General features: G+C 38.8%; 2 protein-coding genes and 1 non-coding gene across 6 annotated transcripts; all 3 read left to right on the top strand.

Moving 5' to 3' along the window:
• Positions 1–559: 559 nt before the first annotated feature.
• LOC148702363 (protein PROTON GRADIENT REGULATION 5, chloroplastic-like) lies at positions 560–2,375 on the top strand. The gene is made up of 3 exons (XM_008791230.5): positions 560–769; positions 1,173–1,913; positions 2,005–2,375. The coding sequence occupies exons 2-3, from the start codon at positions 1,638–1,640 to the stop codon at positions 2,107–2,109; spliced, it is 381 nt and encodes a 126-aa protein (XP_008789452.2). The 5' UTR covers positions 560–769; positions 1,173–1,637; the 3' UTR covers positions 2,110–2,375.
• A 2,972-nt stretch (positions 2,376–5,347) lies between these two features.
• On the top strand, positions 5,348–15,688 carry LOC103706947 (cytochrome c1-2, heme protein, mitochondrial-like). 4 transcript variants are annotated; one of them, XR_005506785.3, is made up of 10 exons: positions 5,348–5,480; positions 7,114–7,210; positions 7,461–7,681; positions 8,006–8,285; positions 8,371–8,442; positions 9,314–9,430; positions 9,542–9,607; positions 9,707–9,866; positions 15,214–15,256; positions 15,384–15,688. XR_005506785.3 is itself a non-coding variant. In XM_088706089.2 (8 exons), exons 2-8 carry the CDS (start codon positions 7,151–7,153, stop codon positions 9,821–9,823), a joined length of 933 nt encoding a protein of 310 aa, XP_088562215.1. In that variant the 5' UTR covers positions 5,348–5,480; positions 7,114–7,150; the 3' UTR covers positions 9,824–10,009. The 4 variants fall into 4 exon arrangements, 2 of the variants coding, with proteins under 2 accessions (XP_088562215.1, XP_038971235.1); XR_005506783.2 differs by having other exon boundaries at positions 5,387–5,529; XM_088706089.2 differs by lacking the exons at positions 15,214–15,256; positions 15,384–15,688 and having other exon boundaries at positions 9,707–10,009.
• LOC120104488 (small nucleolar RNA snoR137) lies at positions 14,522–14,653 on the top strand. The gene has a single exon (XR_005506882.1). It is a non-coding gene; the product is annotated as a small nucleolar RNA snoR137 (small nucleolar RNA).
• Positions 15,689–17,220: the final 1,532 nt, after the last annotated feature.

Genomic DNA, 17,220 nt, shown 5'->3' with positions numbered 1-17,220 from the left:
GACTACTGTTTTTTTTTATTTATTTACTATTTACTTTGACCTTTTCAATTGGTTTTATGCTGGTATGCTGGTGATATGCTCTTTGTTATTGCTAAACTAATGCATTCAGTAACCAAATATTCTTCCACCCTCAGAACGTGGTAAGATGTGCAAGAAGGATTATAATCATGAAAGCATGCCTTCATGCTTTTCAATTAAAACATATTTTGACTCAATCATGGACAGTTAGCAAACATTTAAGTTCAATGCAATCTTTGTAGGTGGAGGCTTTCCCACTTTTTTTTAAAAAAAAAAAATCCCTTGGAGTCGTTTACTAAAAGTTTCAACAACTTGAGAATTAACGTTTCTGGATATATTATGCAAACAGAGAGAGAGAGGTAGACTATTCAAATGGCAAAAGAATTGTAATCTTTTTGCAAATTCACATTTTGCTGGATCACTTCCTTTAGATAGGTTATGAAATTTTCCATCCATCCAGAGATTTATGAATTAAATTTCAAAAATAATGTTCATCTCCTTATTATTTTCTCAACTATTTTGTTTTCTTGCTTGTTTACAGTGATTCAAGCGACTCCAAGAATGAGTGTGGATGTACCTGTAATGTGATGTAGAACTCTTGCAGATATACATCATAACAACCGGCGACCTACTATTGTCACAGAACCTTGATTTGGAATTGCGGGCATGTTATTGCTGATTGCTTTCAAATTTTCAGTTGCCCGGGTCACCAAGTTCTCACTCATAAAGCAACACAATGGTTCTTATCAAGGTGAATCATTTTTGATTTATTTATCGAAGATTGAGAGCTTACAGCTTTTCAGTCAGCACCAGATTAATAGGGTATCTGAGTTTGACATTTGGTTCAAAGAAAATGCATGCTTTGCTGGCTTGAGATGGATGAAGATTTAGTGTGCTTTCCTCTACTCCAAGGGTCTTTTAGCCAGAAGACTGAGTGATTAAAAAATGTAAAATATTGTTAGTCATATTTGGTCAAAACAAAAATAATAATCTCAGTGGAAACTGTCTGCATATAAATTTCAGTTAAAGTCTGGGTGAAAGTCATGTAATTCTGTACATGTTTCTTCGAAAAAATGGATTATAATCGGCAAAGTTAGATGCGATTATGATGTAATTACACATTATATATATTCTAACACTGTGGAGTCTGGCAGCATGGATCAGGGAGGTTGTAAAGAAGCTCAACCTATTGTTGGCTACAACCAGGAGCTGGTGAAGTCGAAATTGGTCATGCGCTTCGCCTGCTCAGAGGCTTGAAACATGCCTATGTCTTCTGGAGCAGTACATGGAGCCCATGCTTTCCTTGGTGGTAGGCTGAAGTTGGTTGGCTGAAACCATGGTCCCCTGGTGGAGCTTCCTGCTTAGATTGAGAGCGCCAGGTTTGTGGGCCATCCTCTCCAACACCTGAAACTGCAGCCACTCAAAGGAGAAGCAGCTTACTTAGAAGATTCATAGCCAACCAATACACGCCTCTAAAACTCACCACCAGTAATCCATCCTGATTTCCATTTGTGTGGCTCGTATCATGTCTCTAAACCAAAGGCTCTCCCTGCACCCTACTCTCCACCGCTTCCTCTCTACCCTCCCTTGCATCTATTCTGCAGTCCTCCCCCCACTTCATGGCTGCCTCCATCTCGGCCGCAGGGCTCAAAGCCCTGCCCTCCACCTTCCATGGAAGCTGGGCAACTTCGCTTGCTGGTGAAGACCGAGCGATGCTGAGCAAGTCGGTCCCGACGTATGTTCGTGTTGCTAGGCCTCTGAGGTCTCGGCCTAGGATGGGCAACGTGAATGAAGGCAAAGGGCTCTTCGCACCCTTGGTTGTTCTCACCCGCAACGTCATCGGCAGGAAGCGATTCAATCAGCTGAGAGGCAAGGCCATAGCTCTCCACTCGCAGGTATTCGGAACTACATGCTTTACAGATGTCTGAAGTGGCTATATGAAGGGAAGAATAAGAGCTTTGATGGTATGTGGTATATTGTGTGCAGGTGATCACGGAGTTCTGCAAGACTATAGGTGCTGATAATAAACAGAGGCAAGGGTTGATACGCTTGGCCAAGAAGAATGGAGAAAAGCTTGGTTTTCTTGCATAAAGGATAAGGTGGCATTTTTCAGCAGAAGAGGCTTAATGTTGTAAGACTTTTTCTGGGATTTTTTTTTCCTAATTTAAAATGACCAGGATGTATATGGCTCGTCTGGCTTCCAGAGGAATTGGATGTAAGTAAGAAATCAACTACTACATGTCTTCTGTGGTATGGGAGTCAGGACTAGGAATCATTTAGTAGATCGGAGAAAGGCTGAAATAGAAGTTTAAGATATTAAGAAAAAAGAATTATATTATGTGATTAGCTCTTTAAAATGTGGACAAACTGATATGTACGTACAGCATTGTTGCTTGTTGCATGTGCAAGATATGAAACCATCAAGCTGGTATCAACACTAGGAATGAAGTGTTTCAAATCTAACAAAAGAAGTAACCCACACACACACACACACACTATATATATATATATATATATATATATATTTCTAGAGGAAATGAATTCGGGGCTTGCATCAAAAGAGCACCAGGCAAGTCAAGGGAAGACGCCATGGCAATAACAATCGATTTATGCAGGGGGGGAAAAAGTGAAGGGCAACAGAAACTGAAAGCCCGACGAGTCTGAAGGAGGGGTTCGCTGGGCCGCGAGCCCATGAGGGAGTGGATGGAGGTGGTCGGCGCTACGTCGGACATCGCCGGGGGTGGGGAGGGAGACGAAAAGGGGCGGTTCGAGTTTTGAGAGCTCAATGATGGACTCGGCACAAGAAACGTGAGTATAATAATATAATGATCTTAGTAAGGGGTTTGTTGAAAAATTTATTTGCTGGTCCCGGCAGCCCGCCTGAGGGCACCACTTCATAATTGGACCGACGTCATGAGATTCTTTTCAAATGACGACCTTGGAAGTGCTGATATTACGTTTAAGTTTCCGAAGTTTCATTACAAGATTTTAAACTAGCTCTTTTTGCAAGGGTCAGAAAGAGCTCTTTTTGCAGTGTTACCTGGGGCATTTTCTTAAAGAGAGGTGCCAGGTGCCAGGCTAGTTTTTATTAGCCACTGTCCGGAGATAAATCTATGCAAAGTATCAGTTGGGGCATCCCATTCACCAGTAGCCCTTGAAACTCCATTCCATAAAAGAACCTTGGAGCGGATCTTCCCCAAGGCTGGTACCTGTGTTCAAATTAATAGCTATATGAACTTACCATATGTTTTAGCCTCGTTTATTTGAGAGATCATTTCTCGCGCCAAGCATAGCCTTGCCTAGTGGTGTTGGCATGCTTTTTTCAAATTAAAAATGCCATTTAGGAAGCTCATTTTTAAAATACAAAATAAAATATTTGACTAAGAGATCTTTATGTCAAATCGCTTTTACCCGTCATGTAAACTATTCCACTTTAAGGCATGCCTCAACCCCTCCCACATGATGAACCTTAATGTTGACAAAGTCAAGCTGGTCATCCGTTAGGGTAAAATCCGTCTTGGAGCTTTCTTGAACAAGAAAACTCGAAAGCCTCATGCAAGGGTTCTTCACCTGAAAATCTCAAAAAAAGTAAAGCCTCCGAATAGGAGCTACTAAAGCTTTTAAGTAGAGGAGCAGAGTTTCAATTTGAAAGCCAGCTTGAAGCAGGTAAACTATCTAAAAAGCCTAGAACTTGAGTTATTACGACAAAAGCTTATATAGGCTAAGGAATTAACAAGCCCTAGAGAGATTGCCCTAGAGAGGGCAACAAGTTTGGTTACGTCTGTGGATGGATAGGGTATAGCAGACCTATCGGCCTACAATAGGAGATAAAGGCATTGTAACGAGCCTCACTACTATGCATGTGAGGTAGGAACTACTAATAGACCATCATGAAGAAAGTGATCTAGACCGCAAGCCAAGTGTACTACGAGGGTACAAAACTATGAAATATACTTTTATAATTATGGTACCAACTAATTGAAGGGACAAATAAATCGTAGTGAATGCTTGTTATTTGAGGAGACTAGTGGAGGACATAATAGATGGGACGGATTCTAATACGACTTTCGGCAAATCAAATAAACTTCTCAGGGACTGCAAGATTTAGTCCCATTACTCAATGGACTAGAAGAGAAGGATTGGAGAATGGATAGGATAATTAGCTAATAGGGGGGATAGAAGGGCAAAGAGATTCGTCTACAGGCTAGCTCGAGCCTAAGATTGAGTGCTTTTGAGAATGAAGTTTCTCGGCATTTGATTCAAAATGCTTAATGCTAATTTAATTACATAAAATCAATGTAAATAATAATATCATGGTTTAGTCCCTTGCAAAAGGAGCACCCATATTTGACCAATGAGCGAAGCTTGCGGTAACAATAATATTTTTATAATGGATTTGCTCTAAGATTGTTACTGACCACCATAGTTGCCGTTATTTATCTCAATATATATGATTTGAAATTATTTCCTTCATTATACTAGTATTATAATAGAACTGATGGCTAATAGCGGAAACAAATGCACTATCTTTCAATATTTTAGTGTAAAAGTAAAGAAATAAAGATTATTTTTCTGTGTTATATAAAGATCCTTTTAAAAAATAGTGGAAAAGCTCCGGCTGTTGTTTAGATGCCCACCATAACTACGTGTCAAGAGAACGACCATCGCCTGAAACTATTACAATGGCTGTCATGTTGAACCATGATTGGCGAATGCCCGGCCAGCCGCTAGTCCAAGATCATCCCTTCAAGGGATGGCAATTTATAATTCGACCTAGCAACCCGACCGACGAATGACATGCTTTAATCCGACTTGGATGTGGCATAAACAAATTTAGATCGCATATAGGTCAATTAATCTAAATATGTTTATTAAATAAGTTGATTCAGATTCAAACTTTTGACATGTTTAATTTGTTTTGACTCGTTTTATAATTCGATCGAGTTATGGTCTGACCGTTTATTCTGTTTGAAATCTTTTTATTTTTTTTGACCACCTGCTTAATCTATTTAAATTTACTTAATTTGTTAAAAATCCATCTAATCTATTTAATCTTACTTGATCTATTTAATAAATAGATTATAAATCGAATTAGATTACCTGTAAATTGGTTAGATTGAGACTTAAAATTTAAACTTATTTAATAAATAGGTAAATTTTGAATTGATAAATTTTAGATTAGATCTCCATCTAACTTGACCGGGTCTGGTCCTATTGCCGCCCGTGGTTGCTGGGCTTGAAATGTGGCCGTTGCCGAATAGGAGTACGTGGCGCCGTTTCCATCGTGCATACTAATTCGATTTGGTGTCACGGGTGGAGCAGCCGATCCATCCTCCAAAATATCGGAGGCTCTTCTCACCTTGCTCCTTGCTCTATCGGCCCCAGCTGATCCATCTCAAAAACCCTAGCCATGACTCTATCCCGGATGTCCTCTCTGTCCCCTCCCGGGATCTTGCTTCCAGGTAGGCGCGTGGAAGTCACGTTCTTTCTCATTCCCTCGATCTCTCTCAGGTAGATCCGAAGCATATTATATCTGTGTCCTCTCCCCAGTATTCTCTCACAATTCTATTTTTTCAGGCTTTCCTTTTACTTCCGATTTTTGATGATCTTGAGACATGCTCCAAATGTCGTTAGAATTATCTTTGAGATCGGTCACCGTAAATGTCATATAAAATTGGTTTTTCTACACTATATATTTTATGACATTTCATCTTAGTCTGCTCCAAGTTACAATTTTTTTTAAAATGTAATTAGTTGAGCCGTTACTGGAAGCTGATCATGAAATTTTATCGAATGTTTAGATTAAAGTGGATGGGATAAGACTCGGAGTTTAAGTACTCCGATGCCCAAAATCCAGACGTTTATTTCTATTAGTTCCCAAGAAGTGCTAACGCATAAACTTTATTGCGCTGTTGGCTCCCCATCTGAGAAAATAGTTGGCTGTATTTGGAGTGCAAGTCTGCTGCTTGACTTGCTTCATTTTTCATTCCCTATTCCTTATAAGTCCTCAAGTAGTCCCATTTTGCTGAATTTCAGATCTAAGATTTGTTTAAATCAAGAGTGAGCTGATTTATCAGCTTTAATCAATTTGAGAATGAACAGTAATATTGTTAAAATTCCTTATTCATGTTGTGTTGCTGAGATACTGGTGTCCGTGTAGATGTAAAGGGGCTGATTGAGGTTTAGGTTGATGAGTTGACTAAGTTGATATCTTGTTATAGGGTTCAGAATTAGAACTTCGATTTCTAGATGGAACACCAAAGTAGAGTCTTTGGCACCATCAAGAAATCACAGAACACGTATTATCCTGTCTGGTCCAATATCATATGGAGAGATTATTAATATTTAATTAATCAACACATATCAATATATGGCCAGTGATAAAACAAGTTCTGCCTAAATTGAAACTGTGGGCACAGACTTTTCCAGCCCAATTTGGAACTTGCTGTGCAATATGGGAGCATATCTGTAGTGTGCTTATTCCATGGCTAGCCCGTGGATGATCTCTTCTATTGTAACTTGCCCCAACCCAAACTCAACCAATTAACAGCCCTAAACATACCTTATTTCTAAAGCTTCAGTCCGAAGTCATTGTTCAGTGTTCCATGATATCAATTTCGTGGACTGCTCGAAACGGATCATATCGGACTTTGTAATTATTTTCTGTACAGTGGTATCAGTCTAAGCTATGAGTATTAATTCGATAAATGTTAACACATACTGATAGAACATTATCTGAACCTCAAAGTGACTTTCAGGATGCAATATTTGATAAAATTTTTATTGTCAATGTGATAAAAATCAAGTTTTTCATGTGCTTTAAATTAGAAACTAGTTGACAGATGTAAGTCTAAATGGAGAATGATGCACATATTATAGCAGTCCTAGTACAGGGTAAGATGTGCGTGTGCACCTCTCCTTGGAAAATTCAAATCTCTTCCATAATGCATTTTGATATTTATTTTTGGAGATCAATGTATCTCAGAATTTCTCCTCTGCTTTGTGCACTGTTTTGAGTAAGGGAAAAATCTTGATCTGACCTCAATCTGGAAATTCATATGCCTTTTGTCTTACACTCTCTTATTGCGTATGCAGAGCTACTTGATCTTCACTCTTTGAGGAGTTGACTAAAATGGCTGCAGGAAGAGCCATCCACCAGCTTTTGAGGAAGAGACCTCAATTTCAATCATCTGTAAGCATCCCATCTGCTTCCCCATTCCCTTCCTCCACCCAGGTACTTAATCTTCATTACACAAATAGATGAAACTTGTTCTCTGAGCAGTAGGCGAAGAACAAAAATTACTGATGGCCTTTCCAGTTATTATATTCCTCTGGTTAAAGGGAGTTCCATTTTCTAGTTTTGGTGGTGGTTTCTAGTCAAGTTGCATTAATTTTATTGTTGCCATTCTTTGTGCATTTAACTATCTATCGTTTATATGCAGGCCCTGTTTTTGCTTCCATCTTATGTGTGTAAGCAAGATCAAGAAAGCGTTGGATCTGCTGGTGTGAAATCACTAAGAGCATTGGCATTCCTTGGAGCAGGTGTTTCTGGTATATTGAGCATGGCTACTTTGGCATCTGCTGATGAAGCTGAGCATGGCCTACCATGTCCAATCTATCCTTGGCCTCATAAAGGCATTCTTAGTTCCTATGACCATGCATCGTAAGTGGAGTACTATCTCTATATTTACTATTTTTTTTTTCTCATCTCTGTAAGATTCTTATATTTGCTATACTGATTTAATTATATATTACCTGAATTTGAATGAATTTATGCTTTGAGATCTGCTGCATCAACTTTGAAGAGATCTCTTGTTATCATTTAATGGCTAACCTGAGTAGCTTTGTAGCTTGGCTGCAAAAAACGTTGTCCGTTTTAGATAACTAACATTTTGTTCATCTACACAATGAAAATAAGCAAAGTTGTATACTAGATTTAATGTGGATGTACAATGATTGAAATACTAATTATAATGAACTTGAGCAGAATTCGGCGCGGTCACCAAGTTTACCAACAAGTTTGTGCTTCTTGCCATTCAATGTCTCTGATTTCATATCGAGATCTTGTTGGTGTAGCATACACTGAAGAGGAGACAAAGGCTATGGCAGCTGAGGTTGAGGTGGTTGATGGGCCAAATGATGAAGGTGAAATGTTCACACGTCCTGGTAAATTAAGTGATCGTTTCCCTCAGCCATATCCAAATGAACAAGCAGCAAGATTTGCCAATGGAGGAGCATATCCTCCAGACTTAAGCCTTATCACTAAGGTAGTATCGCTTAAAATTTTGGACTCAGATTTGCATCAGTGTCTGTCTGGTTCTTTTACTAATGTTCTTCTGCATATTCCTTCAGGCACGACACAATGGCCAAAACTATGTTTTTGCCCTACTCACAGGATATCGTGATCCTCCTGCAGGTGTTTTGGTAATGTTTTTTCTCTGTTCTTTAAGTATTTATTGCGACATTTTTTTCCATGTCCATCACAGTTCTTGTCTCACTTTGTTTGGATGATAATTCTGGTATATCTGATAAATTAAATGGAGCTATGGCTCAAATAAAAATTTTTCCTTGCACATTTAGTGTTAGGTTCCATGGGACTGAGTTTCAATACCAGCTGTCTTTTAACATAATGGGAGGAGCAATTCCCTAAAACATTGCCATTCTCCCTCCATCTATACTCATTTCAAGTCTATGAAAATTTTGGAGAATTGCTCCCTGGTTGGTCGAGCTTAACTTGCCATCACTAGTCACCCAAAAGCATCGAGAAAGGTCCAGCATATCTTTTTATATGATCAGCGGTCTCATTGTTGCTATGCCCTGCATCGTGTTGACTTGGTCTAGTATTTGCCTACCAATTAAACTTCTAGGTTTCATCATTGGCCCTTCTCATGTCTCAGGCTGTCTTTGCTGAGAAGAGCACAATCTTTTTAAGTGTTGGTGTAAGGTTGACAGTGACACCTGTGGTAAAAATTTCCACAATCTCTCGATTTCTTGACCTAGAGCTGTGGTCCATTGCGAATCCTATTTTGATGGGAAAAATGCTTGGATGATGATTTTATTTCCTACTGTTGATTGTTTGTTTTCTTCTGTTTTGCTGAAGCTGCATTATCTCTCTCCTGAACAATATTATTTCTGTTGTTGTCATGTTTATATCTATGTCATGCATAGTCATGGATGGTAAAGGGTTGTTCGCCCATGCCCTCTACCGTATGCAGCAAATATTCAAACGTTCTAATGAATGCTGCAGTGCCTGTTAATTGAGTGAATATGCTAACCAGCTTATCTGGACCTTTAGATTCGAGAAGGTCTGCACTACAATCCTTACTTTCCTGGTGGTGCAATTGCAATGCCCAAAATGCTCATCGATGGTGCAATCGAGTATGAAGATGGCACTCCAGCAACTGAATCACAAGTAATATTCCTAACTTTTCATGTTTATATTTTTCTGTAGTTGTCCCTCTAAAATGTAATGCTGCAAGTTCAAATAAATTATGGAACTTACTATTTCTTTTGTCATCGTTAGATGGGGAAGGATGTTGTGACATTCTTATCATGGGCAGCAGAACCTGAAATGGAAGAGAGGAAACTGGTAATTGGGTTTTGTTGTAGCCTCTTTTACATTTCTGATGTTCATTTTCCATCATTCAATCAAGGTGAACATTAAGCGTGTATTTTCCTTTTTATGTAGATGGGTTTCAAATGGATCTTTCTGCTGTCGCTTGCCCTTCTCCAAGCTGCGTACTATCGGCGCCTGAGGTGGTCAGTTCTAAAGTCAAGGAAACTGATTGTTGATGTTGTCAACTGATCAACTTCTTGGTTTATTTAACAATATATCAATGTGGAAGAAGGTAAATCAATAACGAGTTCCTGTGATGTACATTGCTGTGATTTAAAAACTGTCTAGGCAAGGCAATGATGATCATTGATGTCCCAGAACAGTTCTTTTGGAAGTGTGTAATCTAATCCAAAAACTTTATGCACTATTTCTAAATTAGCAGAGTTTTCATGCTATTTGGCTTTCAAATTTCAAATTTTCTGAACATATTACAATTGGTGAAATAAATTTCATCATGCTATGTCTATTTGGATTGCTAATTTTTGTGCAGAGACCTTCTGGTGTCTCAAGTTGTTCAGAGAAGTATGGTAGGCTAACTACAACATTTGATCTAGGTTCAGGCTCTTGGTCACTTTATAATCCTCACAAAATTCAGATCTGCACTAGCCACATGGAAGATGAGATTGTTTTTTTCTTTTTTCTTTTTTTGCCAAAGGTTTCAAACACCTGGATTGGAAATTCAAACAATAGAAACTAAGCTATCAGCTGAAGAATAAGCCTGCCAACAACCTTACGAACTAGGGCTGACCACCATAAATCAGTTGTTGGAATTCCTAAACCATCCCTTCCTTCGGCCTACAAACATGTTCCAAAAATTATATGGAGCTCACTGCCCGTGGTCTCGTGCCCCTACGGAAAGCATTGACTTATCCCGTTCAACCAAGAGATGAAACTAGCCCGAACAATGGCATTAGAAATAAAATGAATTGGGGTAGGAGCATTATGGGGCTCGGTACATGTATGTGTTTAGTCTCACATTGTCTATATATTGGATAAATTTTGAGTACTTATACGGGCCAAGAAATCTAAATAATATTTTAGCTAACCTTATTGGATGAGGTTTGAGTTGTTATAATAATATCAAAGCAAACCCAACCCATGAGTCATATGGAGTATAGGATATTGTGACGCAAATCTATTTGGATGAATCATAGGCTGATCATGGTATTTATGATTGGAATTGAATAGATTTGGATCTTTAGTTTGATGAAAATACTAGAGCTTAAATGTGGAGAGTATATGAGGACCAATACGGGCGTGCATTTAGTTTCACATCGATTATATACCGAGTAGATCTTCAGCACTTATGTAGGGCCAAAAAATCGAAATAGCAACTTCTTGGCTATTTTTTTCAAATATGGTTCCAGGTCATTACAAGCTTTGTACTAATTTAATCACGGTTAAACAACTTGTAATGGATATAGTTTTCCATTTCCTTGAATCAAGATGACTCATGATGTGGAATCTAATAGGTTGAATGTCTTGAATAATGATTCTAGCACCTTTGAGAGGGATGCCAAGGTAACAACCAACCAGTTCAATCTTTTAAATATGTAGCAGAGCAATAATGTTTTGAAGCATTGCGGGGTCAATATGTGGAATGAAGGGAATTGAGTATTAAGACAAGTTGACGGCTTCGATCGTAAGCTATTGTAAGCTATAGTTCTGAATTAACTATCTTGAAAGTAAAGCAATCCTCATTGTTGGCTCTTGATAGCAATAAGCAGTCAGAAAGAAAAGGTCATGCCTGCTGTCATTGTAACACAGCGGAGGCCATGGCGCAGAAAGGATGGTGTCTATATGTACTTTGAAGGTATCTCTTTTATTATAAAACTCCGCTTGTATTTTTCTTCTAGTTACCAAAAAAATTATCATAGCAATGCTTTGTCATCTTTTAACGCATCCGCTGATCAGTAGCACCCATTGGATCTGATGGTTAGATCTGATAGTTGATACTTCAGTTTTGGTGGCGAGCCAAGACCGAGCACTAATACTTCTTTGATTATGTCGGTTATGATATCTGTACCAATCACCAGCTGTTAGCTGGTGCACAATGCTACTGCACAACTGGTAACGGAACTTTTTGATTTTTTTGATAGATATGATTGTTTGTAATTGCTTTAAGCATGCTACCATGTGTTTTTCCACACAATACAATTTTCTATTGGCTTCTGTGATTTGATGAAATTATTGAATTTTTGAGCTGATATGATCACCTTATTTATTATTTTGCTGTCTGAGATTTTGAATGTTTGTAGTTTGTATTGCTAAATTATCTACTATGTCCATCAAAACATCAGAGAAGTTTTTTTTGGTATCATATCTTTTTTGCTTTCTCCATTTGCAAGAGAGTTTTGATCCATTTGAGATGATAGAGAGATTTTTTTCTGAGTGAAAATCTCTGTAACTTGTTGGAGCGAACCCATTATGTTTTGTATATTGTAAGTGAATGTCACAAAGAAAGTCTTTGGATGTTAATGTTTCTTTTGAAAGTGCAATTCTTCAAGGAAGTACTTCGACCTAGAAACAGTCTCATATTCTATTGCCCGGGGAAGCAATGTTGTTGCTGTTACCGTTTGGGATTGAACATGAGACATGCCTATTCCTTTATTCTTTTGGTTTTTTATTTAAACTAAGAATCAGAGAAGACATGTTGTTTTCTACCCAACTGCCTGTTGCTACAAGGAGTGGCTAGTGTTAGGTGTGACGAAGGAGATTTTTCTGGGTGAAAATCTCCTTAACTTGTTGGAGCAAACCAATCATGTTTGTAAATTCCTAAGTAAACGTCACATAGAAAGTCTTTGGGTGTTGATGGTTCTTCTAGAAAGTTCAACCTTTCAGAAAGTTCCTCCACCTGATGGCCGTCTCATATTCTATTTCCTGGAGAAGCAGCATTGCTGCCATTACCTTTCGGGACTGGCCATGAGACATACATACACCTCTATTCTTTTGTTTTTTATTTAAACTAAGCATGGAGTAGATGATTCATTTTTTACCTAGTTGCTTCTTGCTACAAGGAGTGGGTGGCTAGTGTTAAGCATGACGAAGGAGATTTTTCTGGGTGAAAATCTTCTTAACTTTTTGGAGCAAACCAATCATGTTTGTAAATTCCTAAGTAAATGTCACGTAGAAAGTCCTTTGGGTGTTGATGGTTCTTCTAGAAAGTTCAATCCTTTCAGGAAGTTCCTCACCTGATGGCAGTCTCATATTCCATCGCCTGAAGAAGCAGCATCGCTGCCATTACCTTTCGGGACTGGCCATGAGACATACATACATCTCTATTCTTTTATATTTTTATTAAAACTAAGCATAGAGTAGATGTGTTTCATGTTTTTACCCAACCACTTCCCACTACAAGGAGTGGGTGGCTAGTGTTAAGTGTGACGAAGGAGATTTTTCTAGGTGAAAATCTTCTTAACTTGTTGGAGCAAACCAATCATGTTTGTAAATTCCTAAGTAAACGTCACATAGAAAGTCCTTTGGGTGTTGATGGTTCTTCTAGAAAGTTCAATTCTTTCAGGAAGTTCCTCCACCTGATGGCGGTCTCATATTCCATTGCCTGGAGAAGCAATATCGCTGCCATTACCTTTCGGGACTGGCCATGAGACATACATACACCTCTATTTTTTTATATTTTTATTTAAACTAAGCATAGAGCAGATGTGTTTCATTTTTTTACCCAACCACTTCCCACTACAAGGAGTGGGTGGCTAGTGTTAAGTGTGATGAAGGAGATTTTTCTGGGTGAAAATCTTCTTAACTTGTTGGAGCAAACCAAACATTTTTGTAAATTCCTAAGTAAACATCACATAGAAAGTCCTGTGGGTGTTGATGGTTCTTCTAGAGAGTTTAATCCTTTTAGGAAGTTCCTCCACTTGATGGCGGTCTCATATTTCATCGCCTGGAGAAGCAGCATCGCTGCCATTACCTTTCGGGACTGGCCATGAGACATACATACACCACTTTTCTTTTATTTTTTTATTTAAACTAAGCATAGAGTAGATGTGTTTCATTTTTTACCCAGCTGCTTCTTGCTATAAGGAGTGGGTGGCTAGTGTTAAGTGTGACGAAGGAGGTTTTTTTGGGTGAAAATCTTCTTAACTTATTGGAGCAAACCAATCATGTTTTTGTAAATTCCTAAGTAAACATCATATAGAAAGTTCTTGGGTGTTGATGGTTCTTCCTGAAAGAGCAATCCTTCTAGGAAGTTCCTCCACCTGATGGCAGTCCCATATTCTATGGCCTGGAGGTGCAGCATTGGTGTCATTACCTTTCAGGACTGGCCATGAGACATACATACACCTCTATTCTTTTGGTTTTGTTTTTTAAATTTAAACTAAGAATAGTGTAGACATGTTGTTTCATTTTTAACCGAACTGCTTCTTGCCACAAGGAATGGCTAGTGTCAGCTGTGACGAAGGAGATTTTTCTGGGTGAAAATCTCCTTAACTTGTTGGAGCAAACCAATCATGTTTGTAAATTCCTAAGTAAACGTCACATAGAAAGTCCTTAGGTATTGATGGTTCTTCTTGAAAGTTCAATCCTTTCAGGAAGTTCCTCCACTGGATGACAGTCTCATATTCCAGCTCCTGGAGGAGCAGCATTGCTGCCATTACTTTTTGGGACTGGCCATGAGACAGACATGCACTTTCTCTTTTGTTTCTTTATTAAACTAATCACCACCAGATGCATGCTGTTTCCCACCTTGCTTCTATATGCACGTCTGTTTTATGGTAACTTGAAAAGCAATTTAAGTAGCATAATGTCTTATTTTTAAGTCTTCACCATTGTATGTTTAACAACTTTTAGACTCTTGCTTATAGGCCCTACGGTTAAAGAATGTCTTGTAGTTCATCACATTCTTCATTCGCTTCTTATGTTTTTGAAGTTGCTTCCCTACTGGATGAGTGGCCTCCATTGGGTCATTTCTCAGTGAGAAGCATACATTTAACTTGGCCAGTATTAAACAGCATGGTGCTTTTTATTGTTGCATTGTGTTACCTGTCTCCTGGTAAATGTCAAATTAAAGAAGCATACATATGCTGGCTGTTTAAACTTTAGGCGGAAAGCACTTTGAAGATTTCATGCAATTTAAGTACCTTGTGTCCGCTGTTGCATGCATGAGTTAGTTTTAGCTAGATGATGTGTATTCTATCATGGTACATGCTTTTAGTTTCATTAGCTATATTTTCAGTAACCTGGCTGTTAACCATTGTGACCTCATTGTCTCGGCACCTCAACATGCCCCATGAAATCAACATGGCTCCGGTTTTTTGGGGATGTCGCCCAGTCTATTACACTTGGATGAGAACTATATAGCCACATGAGATTATCAGACGCCAATCTATTACACTCATAGAAGAATTGTGGTTATGTAGTCACGGCTACTTTTCATCATGCATTTGCTGTATGATAATGAAACAGCTGCTTTTGGCTATTTTTGTTTATTAATGTTACCTAAAATTACACTGTCAAAATACTGTTTGCATTCAAGCTCTTGCACCAGTTGTGTTTTACATGCTCTTGCGATTTCAAAGCTAGCGAATTTCTGATATTTTATATGATTGCCAATCTTGTAGATAATGCTGGAGTTATTGTCCATCCAAAGGGAGAAATTGAAAGGTGAAAAATTGATCTCATTTAAATGATTTAATTATAGTGCTCTGCTTGTGTTCGTTTGTGTTCATGTGTGAGCGTGCTATTTGTCAGAATTATATTCAGTTGAACATTTATTATTGTGTCATTGCAGGTTCTGCCGTCACAGGACCTATTGGGAATGAATGTGCTGATTTGTGGCCTAGGATTGCCAGTGCAGCCAATGCCATTGTGTAATGGTGAGGCTGGTAGCTACATCAATTATGTAGATTCTTGGCTTGATTGCTATGAAAAAAATTTAGGTTGAGGGAATTTGTTTAGCTCCCCTTGTTTTGACTCAGGTTTGATGGGGTGCCTTTCTTCAGTGATTTATTTGTTGATCCCAATTTTTCAAAAGTGATGTTTTTGATCTTTGTGAATTCTCTGAAGACTGTTGGGTTCAAGATTGTCTTTGTTCAATTTCTGTTGTGGATGGACTGGAAATGCCCTTTGTTTAATTTTTTTTTAATTGAATGGGTCGTTACCTACTTTTCTTGCACGTCATACTATGATCCCAAATTAATAAAATAAAGATAAAATAATGAAATAAAAAGTGCGGTCCTTACTATGCGATCCAAAATTAATAAAATAAATAAAACTTCTGGTAAGCTCAAAAAAGATCATGGTCATCCAGTTTGAAATTGCATTTGGCCGGTGAGGGCATGCATACATGTAAACGCATCCTTCAAGAGCGGAAAAATCGGCAGCTAAGATGGTCTTTCGTTGTGGGGGTCAGCTGGCTGCCGAGATGACTTCGAAAGTATAGTGGGAGTGGCTGGCTCTTATTTTATTTCATCTTATCTTTTAAAACTCTTGAGCAGGAGGAAAGGCTTGCTGCAGTAGGAGGGCGGCCCGACATAGCAGTACAATGGGAAGCCATGTCATTCTTTTGCAAAACCGAAAATGAGATGATGAGATAGAGAAGAGAAAATATATCTTATTTAGTCTTGGATCTTCCTTCCGCTGAATCAATGTGATTTTTGAGTTCTTAAGAAAGAGGAGCGGCGAAAATCTTGTCCTGCTTTCGCAGGTTGCTCGAGCTTTTCCAACAACAAATAACATGTTTATACAACTCAAAAGAAGAGGCCTGATTCAAAATTGGGTCAACCACCCAGTTTGAAAGGACCGGCTGGTTCTAGGCCGGTTTGTATTAGTTTTGGCTGGTTTGGTATCGTTTCGAAGCCGGAACTGAAAAATATAAGCAAACCGATCTGGTTTCGCACCGGGTTAGCTCTCTACAGCCCGAACAAATTGATTCGGTCTGATTCAGCAGACCATAAATATGGTTATTAGTATAAACTATGGTCCTTTATGAATCCATTCCCTCCGGACAACGAGTTTTATGATAAGCATCCGGAGAGACGGAGGAGGGCGAAGCCGAAGTTGAGGACCATAGTTTTCTTCAAGCGAGCGGTCGTTCTATCTTTATAGGTTGCATGCCCAGGTTAGTCGGGGAGGTCATCAAGGAGGGCAAAGCCGAAGTTGAGGACGAAGATGCGAATGGTGATAGCGGAGGCGCCGGAGAGAAAGGCGCGTACTTCACCAACAAGATCTGGGATACCTTCGTTAATGTGCTCGAACGTTCACAAATGCGGACGGAAGACACTTTTTTTCTTCCCTTTTTTTTTTATGGGGTGGGAGGATCCACTGATAACCGTATGATTCTCTCGGTACCTTAACAGAATTTTATCTTTCTTGTTTGCTTTTCCGTCGGAAAATGCTTTGCGAACGCAAATCCTGCATTGTTTTATCCTACTGTTCCTCACAATGGTTTGCCTGACATTGTGAGCACCTGTACCACGTGGCTTGGCCTCCCTTTTACTCCCCAAATAACCGAAAAAAAACCCTGCACCTGTACACTAAAAATATAGATAAATAAAAATGTTACAAAGCACTGGACACCGACATAAAAAGCATGGTCATTCAGATCCAATGAGTAGATAAAGGTATAG

The sequence above is a fragment of the Phoenix dactylifera genome, chromosome 10 (genome assembly GCF_051530095.1).
Source record: "Phoenix dactylifera cultivar Ajwa chromosome 10, Ajwa_hap1_PhDact_Kaust_v1.1, whole genome shotgun sequence".
In the NCBI taxonomy this organism is placed as follows: domain Eukaryota; kingdom Viridiplantae; phylum Streptophyta; class Magnoliopsida; order Arecales; family Arecaceae; genus Phoenix; species Phoenix dactylifera.
Note: the sequence above shows the minus strand (reverse complement) of the source record. Positions and strands in the feature narration are given on the sequence as shown.